The sequence below is a fragment of the Myotis davidii genome, unplaced genomic scaffold, assembly GCF_000327345.1.
Source record: "Myotis davidii unplaced genomic scaffold, ASM32734v1 scaffold32, whole genome shotgun sequence".
Lineage (NCBI taxonomy): Eukaryota > Metazoa > Chordata > Mammalia > Chiroptera > Vespertilionidae > Myotis > Myotis davidii.
Genome location: NW_006286587.1, coordinates 1,255,531 through 1,265,480, shown reverse-complemented (window position 1 = coordinate 1,265,480; position 9,950 = coordinate 1,255,531). Strand labels below are relative to the sequence as shown.

At 51.6% G+C, this 9,950-nt stretch overlaps 1 protein-coding gene across 1 annotated transcript in view; it reads left to right on the top strand.

Moving 5' to 3' along the window:
* DDRGK1 (DDRGK domain containing 1) overlaps positions 1–7,856 on the top strand; it is a 10,054-nt gene extending 2,198 nt beyond the window's left edge. Inside the window, 6 exon segments of the mRNA XM_006758122.2 lie at positions 1–17; positions 3,122–3,244; positions 3,598–3,636; positions 6,437–6,493; positions 7,145–7,193; positions 7,556–7,856. The exon segment at positions 1–17 is cut by the window's left edge and continues 13 nt beyond it. Of these exon segments, the coding sequence (XP_006758185.2) occupies positions 1–17; positions 3,122–3,244; positions 3,598–3,636; positions 6,437–6,493; positions 7,145–7,193; positions 7,556–7,722 (452 nt within the window). The 3' untranslated portion in view covers positions 7,723–7,856.
* Positions 7,857–9,950: the final 2,094 nt, after the last annotated feature.

Genomic DNA, 9,950 nt, shown 5'->3' with positions numbered 1-9,950 from the left:
TGGAGGAGAAACAGAAGGTGAGGCCAACCCCAGATCCTGACTCTGACGCCTGACTAGGCCGCCTTGTTTCCCATGCAGCTCCCCAACTCCTCCAACCCAGAAGATGGGCCGTAGACCAGGTGCAGGGGCAGGCCCGGGTTTGCTTGGCCCCGGGTTCTAGGTGCAGTCCATGTAAAGCTACTGCTGAAAAGCAGAGCCTGAGATGGGAATTTTTATGCTGTGTTATATCGTCATACCTGGAATACTTGAAGAACATTGAGGTGGTGAGAGTGGCTAGAGCAGGGTAAGCAAGGAGAGGGGTCAAAGAGGTAAGGGGGTAGGTGTATAGATCCTGAGGGCCTTGAGGCTGTTACAGGTCACTGTGAGAGACGGTGGGCCCTGCCTGAGCCAGGTCCTGTTTAGGGCCTGGCATAGAAGAGATGCTCAGGGATGGGGGCCACAGCAAGAAAGCTTGTTAATGGCCATTCGTTTGCCAGATGCTTTCCTCCTTCTGAGAACCAGGTACCCGAGAGAGGGAACATCACGAAGATGTGATGTGATGTAGGGTAAGAGCCAGGGCTGCCCCAGCTGGGAAGACTCCATAGCTTTGTGCCTTCAGGCTCTGACTGGCCGCATTGTCCAGGATGGCAGAAAGCCTGGCTGTGGGTGCTGTAGTGAAGGGCAGGGACCAGAACACAGTAGAGGGAGGCACTAGCATGAGGGTTTTCCCACCTTTGTAAGTATTGACTCTGGCTAATGCACCTTCAATATCCTGGGGCTCTTCTCTCCCTGACTCAGTTTCCCTGTTATTGACATCTTACCCATCGTGGCATATTTCTCACGACTAATACGGATGCATTATTACTAACTAAACTGCACATGTTATTCAGATTTTGTTAGTTTTCCCCCAGCATCCTTTTTCGTCTCCAGGATCATATGTCTCCTTAGGCTCTTCTGGGTTGTGACAGTTTTCCAGCCTTCCCTTGCTTTTGATTAACTTGACTGTTTGAAAAGGGCCGGGGAAGTGTTTTGTACAGTGTTCCCCAGTTTGCATTCGGCTGATGTTTTTCTCATGGTTAGACTGCGGTTATGGGTTTCTGGCAGGAAGACCACAGGCGAAGTGCCATCTTGAACACAACATATTATGGTGCATGTTATCAACTTGACGGGCCACTAGTGATGTTAACCTGGATCACCTGGCTGGGGTTTTGTCAGATTTCTCCACTGTAGCCCAACCGCTGTGTCTCAGTAGTTGAGCATTGACTCATGAACCAAGAGGTCACTGGTTCAATTCCCGGTCAGGGCACATTCCCAGTAGGGGGTGTGCAGGAGGCAGCCAATCAATGATGCTTCTCTCGCATCGATGTTTCTATCCCTCTCCCTCGCTGTCTCTCTAAAAATCAATAAAAACATTTTTTTTAAAAGATGGGAAGCTCTTAGAAAAGTTAGAGTTTAAGAAACAAAATTTCTCCCCTGTAACGTTACTCTTTCCTTCGCATACTTCTTCATAAAGTCACTGTGCACAAGCCACCCTTAAGGGGTGGGGATTTATGCCCAGCCTCGTTTAGAGAGCATCTACAAAAAGCATTCGGGGTGCTCGCTTCGGCAGCACATGCACTACTAGTAAAATTGGAATGATACAGAGAAGATTAGCAAGGATGACACGCAAATTCATTAAGGGTTCCTTCCATATTTTTTAAAAAAGTATTTGGAATTCTTTTGTAAGGGAGATTTATCTTTTCTTCTCTGCTTATATACTCAACTGTTTATTTTTACCTACATGGACTTATGACTATTTATCTTGTACTTTGTCTTGTAATCCAGTACTATTTTATCTGTTTTGTTGCTGCGATTGTTCCAATGTTGGCCATTCTTTCAGTTGGCTGCTGTGTGCCTTTGACGTACTCTCATTATTTTCTTACTTTGGGTGCTGCAAGGTGCTCCAGGCTCATAAGGATATTCCCTGTCTCCACTTGAGCTTCGAGTTTTGAAAAGATCTTTCTGAGAGCTCTAGGAAATGGATTAGGTTGCGGGGAGATTGTTGTACGAGGTGATGGTGGTGATGGTGATGATGGATGGACTGAGATGCTTTCTGGAAGTTAAAGAAGTGGAGATGGGACCTCATTTCTGACTGGGGCCACTGGCCAGAGGACTGTGTGACTCCCTGAGCCAGGGACGCAGGAGGAGGATCAGACGTATGGGGAATAGATCACAGGGTCCTTCTAGAGCAGTGGTTCTCAACCTTCCTAATGCCGCGACCCTTTAATACAGTTCCTCATGTTGTGGTGACCCCCAACCATAAAATTATTTTCGTTGCTACTTCATAACTAATTTTGCTACTGTTATGAATCATAATGTAAATATCTGATATGCAGGATGTATTTAGGCGACCCCTGTGAAAGGTCGTTCGACCCCCAAAGGGGTCACGACCCACAGGTTGAGAACCGCTGTTCTAGAACATAATTCAATTTGAGGTGCCTGTGTGACAGCCCAATGAGTGTGTCATGTGGGCAGGCATGTGCTTGGGAGTAGAGATTTGGGCAGGGATACAACTGTGGCAGCCACTGGCAAGAAAATGGTTATTGATGCTATGGGCATGGAGAAAGAATGGAAAAGGGAGGAGGTGGAAAGAACGGCCAGAGGAGCAGGAGGAAGTACAGGAGAGGAGAGGTCTAGAAGCCACGGGAAGAAAGAGGGAGTGGTCAGCTCTGCCCAATACCACCGAGAAGACAGGACGGGAGGCTGATGGTTGTCCTTTGGATTTGGTGGGATTAAGAGCATGGGCGAGATGGTAGCAGTTGTTTCAGAGGAGCTGGGTACACAGAAGCCAGATAGAGTGGGCCGGAGTGTGAATGGATGGTGAGGATATGAAGCCTTAGGGGCTTGTTTGAACATGACAGGAAAGAGAGAGGGAGAGGGTGATTGGAGAATATTGTGGGAGGGGTCATAGAACTATGAGAAGAGGGGCCTTTGCCTTCTGTTCAACATGGGGGCCAGAGGGATCGGGGTCTTGAAGGTGCTCTGTCCCTAAGAAAGGGCTGAGCTGTATGACCTGGTGCCCTGTGGGGGCAGCAAGGACCAGAACAGGGATGGGGTGGGCACCTGTGCCCAAATACCTGACTCTTGCCCACTCTGTCCACAGGAGGAGGAGGAGAGGAAAGCCCGGGAGGAGCAGGCCCAGCGGGAGCATGAGGAGTACCTGAAACTGAAGGAGGCCTTCGTGGTGGAGGAGGAGGGCGTGAGCGAGACCATGACTGAGGAGCAGGTGGGCCTGCCACTCCTTCGAGCCCTCCCTCCACCCCCAAAGCAGGCCTGGCCTCGCACCCCAGGTGCCCTGCTGCTCCTCACCGGCCTCCCCAGATCGGCAGTGAGAGATGGGTGGGCATGGTGACAGCAGGCTCTAGCAGCGAGAGGCCTCGTCCTCAGGAGAGGTGGTGCTTCCAAAACCCTCACTGTGGGAGGCTGAGCTGCTGGCGAAGGTGGTGGCACATGCAGGTGGTTGGACAGGCACACAAGCAAGCACATGGGCAGGTGGCACTCAGGTGGGCAGGTGGGCACGCATAGACCCCTGCAGCCTCTGCAAGGGCGACACTCACTCTGGTTTCTCTGGTCCTTTAGTCCCACAGCTTCCTGACAGAGTTCATCAACTACATCAAGGTAAGAAGCCACCTGCCGTGTGTGTGTGTGTGTGTGTGTGTGTGTGTGTGAGAGAGAGAGAGAGAGAGAGAGAGAGAGGTGTTCTCAAGGCCTGGAGGGAACAGATCCGAGTGGGGCTGTAGGAGTTTCAAGCTCATGCAGGCGTGGGCAGTAGGACTGAGAGGGGCTGAGCTGCCAGGGTCCTGGCCAGGAGTGTCTCTTCTCTGACCCCGAAGGTGGAGAAGGATCTGGGTCTGTGTGGGAGGCGTGAGCCTTTGATTGCTTCCTCACACTCAGGGTTTGACAGTTTCCCTGCTCTTCAGACCCCGTGCTCAGTGAGTCACTGTATTTTCAGGTGTCTTCACATGTGTTTTCTGTCAGTTCTGTCACCCAGAGTCTCCACTGCCATGTGTTCCTGACCTGGAACTTGGGTCTTGGGGGTGGGGGTGAAAATGATGCTGCTTCCTTAGGGATCTAGGGTGGGTGGCAGGTGTGTCCCCTTCGATGCACAAGCCGCCCAGGTGCTGCTCTGGGTTGCATAAGCATAAGCACTGTCCTGCTCTGCTTTGCTGCTAAGCAACTTCTCCTCTCCCACGAAGGATGCGAGAGGTTTTCAAGAGCAGCTCAGAGGAGCAGAGGCGGCTGAGGGATGGAGTGCAGAGGGAGCGGGGGTGGGGGTGGGACTAGGGGGTGCCAAGGAACCAGGGCTTGCATAATCCTCCCCCACCTCCTGAAAGAGAGCAGGGTTTAGATGCCTCCCAGCAGCTAGGGGCTGGGCTCACAGCCTGGGGGCCGGTATTTCCCAAGAGGGAGAAAGCTCCCTCAGGCTGTGCCCATTCCTCTCCAACGGAGCCCATTCTCCACCCTGGCACCCATGAGTGAGGGCTGCAGCCTGGGCAGGACATCTCTCACACTTCCCTGCTGCCGTTTGGAGCTTTCTGTCTCCATCTACCAAGTGGGCAGCACCACGGCCCTGTGTCCTTCCTCCAGGAAGCCCTCCGTCAGCTTTAGCTCCCCCATCCTCTACAGAGACCTGAGGAAAGGCCCACGCAGGTCCAGCCCTCACTTTCCGTGGCTGCGGAGGAACCATTTTCTGGTGGATCTCCAGACTCTTCTGGACCTTAGAGGTCTTTCCAGCCTGTGCTGATTTTCCCGGAGATTCTGTCTGCAGGGAAAAGGAGGCCATTCAAAATCCAGCCCTCACATCCCCCCTCCCGGCTCCAAGGGGTGAGCCCTGTTAGTGTTTTAGAACTGGTGGCACATTATTGTGAGGTAGAGGTCTGACTGGTTTTTGTCGATCGGTCCATTCTCCTTTCTGATCAGGGCTAGGTTTTTTGTTGGTTTATTTTTCCAAGCTGATTTTTGGCCCCAGCACCTCAGGGACCACCTGGGTGACTTTGTGTTCCCACTCTGAGAACCCAGCACCCACCCCTGCTTTGTAGGTAGAGGCCAGCTGGCCAGGTCTCCTTGACTTGCCCGTTCCCTGTCCAACTGCCGCTCGCTTGCCTCCCTGCTTGCACATTCAGTTTGGCATTTGGAACAGTCACATGCCGTCTCAGCCCGGGAGGTGTCACTGTGTCACTCCTCCCCCAGCTCAATGGCTATGAGAGAATCACGGAAACATACAAGGCTGCCTTCTCTAGCATCATATGCTGTCTTTTTGTGGAGGAGGCAGGGAAGATGCATGTGTAGGACTCAGCAGTGGACTCTCAGCCGCACGCCCCCACAGAACTAAAGGCTCTGCTGAGGGTTTGAGGGAAGCATGTGGAACATGGCATGTGTGGAAAGCACTGAGAATGTTAGCAAGAGTTATTTTAAGGGTGGGCCCAGTGCCTCAGACAGTGTGAAGAGGATGGTGAGAAGTGTGGGGGTCTCAGGGCATATGGGGGGTAAGCAAAGGCAAGGTGGGAATGAGCCATACTGCCTCCACTGAGACCCCTGCTTGTTGCGCCCTTTTATCTGCTCTTTCCTTGTCCAGATTCTGTGTGTGTGTGTGTGTGTGTGTGTGTGTCCAGATTCTTGCCTGTCTCCCCTGTCCGTCTGTGAGTTCAATGTTTTGTTCACCATTGTATTTCCACACCTTCTCAGTGTGTTGTCCTGGCAGGTCCTCAGCAAATAGTCCTGGAGATAGTTTTTTAAAATAGCTTTTGGTTGAGTCTGGCCGGTGTGGCTCAGTTGGTTGAGCATCATCCTGTGCACTGATAGGTCACTGGTTCCATTGCAATCAGGGTACATACCTGGGTTGCAGGCTCGATTCCCAGTAGGGGGCTTGCAGGAGGCAGCTAATTGATGTTTCCATCTCTCTCTCCTTCTCCCTTCCTCTCTCTCTAAAATCAATAAAAACATATTCTTAAAAAATTAAAATCGTCTTTGGTGACTGTCACCCTGTCCCTTCATCTTATGGTGCTTCCCCTTCCAACCTGACTGTGATGTTAAAAACGATACAGCCGGCACAGAGAAGGTGGCAGCTGCGCTTGACGCCCCACGTGTGTGTGTGTGTGTGTGTGTGTGTGTGTGTCTGTCTGTCTGTCTCAGTGTGGTGCCCAGTCCAGGATGGAGCCTGTGGGCCAGGTGGTAGTTTTAGGCAGATACCTCTCCACAGCAGGGGAGGGGGAGAGCTTATTAGTGTGTATGTCTCTGTGTATGCATGGTTGGGAGAGTGTGTGAGTGAGTGTGTGAGGTGATTAAGGCTCTTCCACAGGAATCTACTAGAATACAGTTACCTAGGCACCCAAAGCAGATCAGATCAGAATGCAAACCTCAGTTTGTGTTGAGAGGGATCTGCCCACTGAGCCTCCCTCCTTTTACTCTCTCTTTGTAGCAGTCCAAGGTTGTGCTCTTGGAAGACCTGGCTTCCCAGGTGGGCCTGCGGACTCAGGTAAGCCCTGGAAGATGGCCTGCTGTGTGGAGTGTGGCTGTCGGGGGGCCTGCTCTAAAGATGGAGAGTCTTGTTGTCCCCTCTACGCTGCCCCAACCAGGAGGGAATAGAGAGGAGGACTCTCTTGGCACCCCAAGAATCCTGCGGGGGTTTTGTTGTGTGTGTGTGTGTGTGTGTGTGTGTGTGTGTGTTTACATTTTCAAATATATTTTTATCTTATGAATGAGGAGTCACATTCTGTTTAAATATCCAAGAGGCATTTTTCCCATGCTAGAACCCTGCCTTTCTGCTAGATGGAAGAACAGGCAGAGAAGAAAAGAATGAAGTCCTATCACTCCAGCAGCCCCTGGAACTGAAGCAGCCCAAGTCTAGTTACCTTGACAACTCTTGCAAACAGGCTGCACCAGCCTTCATGGCCAAATGTCACCCCTGCTCCTCTGCTGGTTGGAAAAGTGCCTCTCTCGGGGTTGTGCAGGGCCCCAGCCTCTTCTTCCCTGATACCCTCCAGAGGAGAAGCAGCGTCCCATTGGATGGCGGAGCAGCCATGAGAGGGGGGAGGAGGAGATTTGGCTGTGGTGGCAGGGAGGTTGCAGGTGCCTTTGCTGGGGATGGCAGCACCCGTCTCTACTCTGAGAATTGTTCTCCTCACAGGACACCATAAACCGCATTCAGGACCTGCTGGCTGAGGGGACTCTGACAGGTGAGAGGATGAGAATCAGTCACTATAGGCGTTGGCTTTGGGGAGTGTCTAACCACAGGGGCTCCAGGTACTTGTTGTAGAGGCAGAATCATAACCGAGGGTGGGGAACGGTGTGCAATGATGGACACTGAGCAGAGGACACTGTTAGAAGGAGGACGTGCCACCCGGGGATGGTTCAGGGTACCAGGACAGGCAAGGAAGCCTGATTTGACACCTAGCCAGGATTGGATGCATCCAGGAAAGGCTGGGCAGGCAGGCAGGCCTGGAGGGCTTGGAGCCAGTTGTGAAGGGGTGGGAGGGCATCTCAGGCCAGATGAGGAGGGCCCAGAAGGCTCAGCCCCACAACCTGTGTGTCCCCACAGGTGTGATTGACGACCGGGGCAAGTTCATCTACATAACCCCAGAGGAACTGGCTGCTGTGGCTAACTTCATCCGACAACGGGGCCGGGTGTCCATCACTGAGCTTGCTCAGGCCAGCAACTCCCTCATCGCCTGGGGCCAGGAGCCCCCTACCCAGGCCCCAGCCTGACCTAGGCCTTCCCTCTTGGACTCAGAGCTGGCACGGCCTACCTGACCATACATCTTTATCCCTCTCCACCATCCTGGGGCAGTGATGGAGTGTGGCTAGGCAGTTCTAAATTAAAGGCATGTGAGCACTGCTGAGCTTGGTGTGGCTTGGTGTGGCGGAAGGCCTGGCCTGGGATCCCAAATGAGCAGGTGAAATCTCAGCCTCAGAAAGTACCTGAGGATTGAGGGTGGGAGAGAGGGTGGAGTGTCCTATGGAAGCAAATGGAAGTTCTCTTCTTATCAAGCATTCATTCATTCAAAAAGCACACAAAAAACAGTATTTATTGTGTTCCTTCGTATCCTGCAAGCCAAGCTCCCCGGGTCAGGAGGAGATCTCTCTATTCTTCCTTCACCCTTCCAAGAGCAAAAGTGAAAAACCTCTTGGGTCACATCTTCCCTAACTGAGGAGGGATGTCTCACCATCCTATATAATAAAAGCCTAATATGCAGATCAACCAAATGGCGGAATGACTGGTTGCTATGATGCGCACTGACCAGGGGGCAGACACTCAACACAGGAGCTGCCCCCTGGTGGTCAGTGCTCTCCCGCAAGGGGAGTGCCACTCAGCCAGGCTCACGGTTGGCAAGCGCAGTGGTGGTGGCGGGAGCCTCTCCTGCCTCCTCAGCAGTGCTAAGGATGTCCGACTGACAGCTGGGAGTGGGCCTAAGCCATCAGTCTGATATCCCCTGACGGCTCCTGGACTGCAAGAGGGCACAGGCTGGGCTGAGGAGACACCCCACCCCCAAGTGCACAAATTTTGTGCACTGGGCCTCTGGTTTTTATATGGATTCAGGAGCCCTAGGAAGGCTGAGCCCAGCTGGTGTGGCTCAGTGGTGGAGCATGAACCCATGAACTAGGAGGTCATGATTCGATTTCTGGTCAGGGCACATGCCCAGATTGCCAGCTTGATCCCCAGTGGGGGCTTGCAGGAGGCAGCTGATCAAAGATTCTCTCCCATCATTGATGTTTCTTTCTCTCACCCTCTCCCTTCCTCTCTCTGAAATCAATAAAAACATTTAAAAAATAAATAAAAAGGAAGGAAGCCTGAGAGCCCTTAGGAAGAGAGTTAATAAGCTGTGCCAAGGAAAGAGTCGTAGGGAACATTAGCCTTTAAGAGGGAGGTCAGGGAGGGCTAGAGGCAGGGCCAGTTGCTTGTGGGGCAGGTAGAGGGAAGAGGAGGAGCTGCTTGAGCTGGATAGAATTGTGCCGTGGAGGAGCATTGCCTCATACAGCACATCACATGAATTCAGCTCTACATACTTGACAAGTCTAAATGGTGTGGGTGATTCCACCCACTAGTGGATGTGAGGGCCATATGCTCGGGAGTGGGTGTAAGATGGGAGATGTGTGTCTCCTGTAGGGTCAGTCACTCTAGTTCCTGTGGACTATTCATAGCATGAGTATCCTGCTGTGCTGAGGGTGAGGCATGTGTTTAAATGTGTATTCCTTATGCAAGGTGGCCCTTGAACATAAACCACCTACTTCCTCTGATGTCTGGTGGTGGAGGAGGTAGCTTTGTGTTCCAGTCTAGGAGGAAATTATATGTGGATGGTGATGGGGAGACAGAACATCAGGTTCCAGGGTGGAGCCTTCCTGAGGGCTTGTCAGGGATGATTTAGACTCATTTGGTATCATAAGCATTAGCTGTAGAACTTAAATTCCAAGTAAAGTGTGACTTTGCTACTTCTGTTAGCAAATGGCACTTGGAGTCACCCGGAGGTAGGAGTCACATGAATTGTTTGGAAGACCATCTGGGAGCCCACAGTTTAGTAGGCGGGGAAGGAACAGATGATGCCCCAGTCAACTGAACTACCTGGCCAGCATGGCCCCTCTTATAGAGATATTATTTTCACTACATCAGGAAATCTAGACTGTTGATTCCAACCAATCAGATAGGTTTTGATTTTTGTAATTTCCAAGTTATAACATGCTTGTTATGCTTGTTCTGAGTACCTAATCTTCATAGCCCAGCCCAATAGGTCTCTTGATGCCACTTGCTCCCAGTAGAGTCTAGTCCAGTTCAGTTTGGTTCTATCACAACTTCTCTTTTTGATGCACCTCCAAGGCCTATTATTGACAAGCCTGTGATTGGAGAGCCATATAATGCAACTTGTCTTTTCAAAAAAATGGTTATTTACAAGATTGGCCATGAGTTGAAAAATTATTAAAGCTGAGTAATGGGTACATAG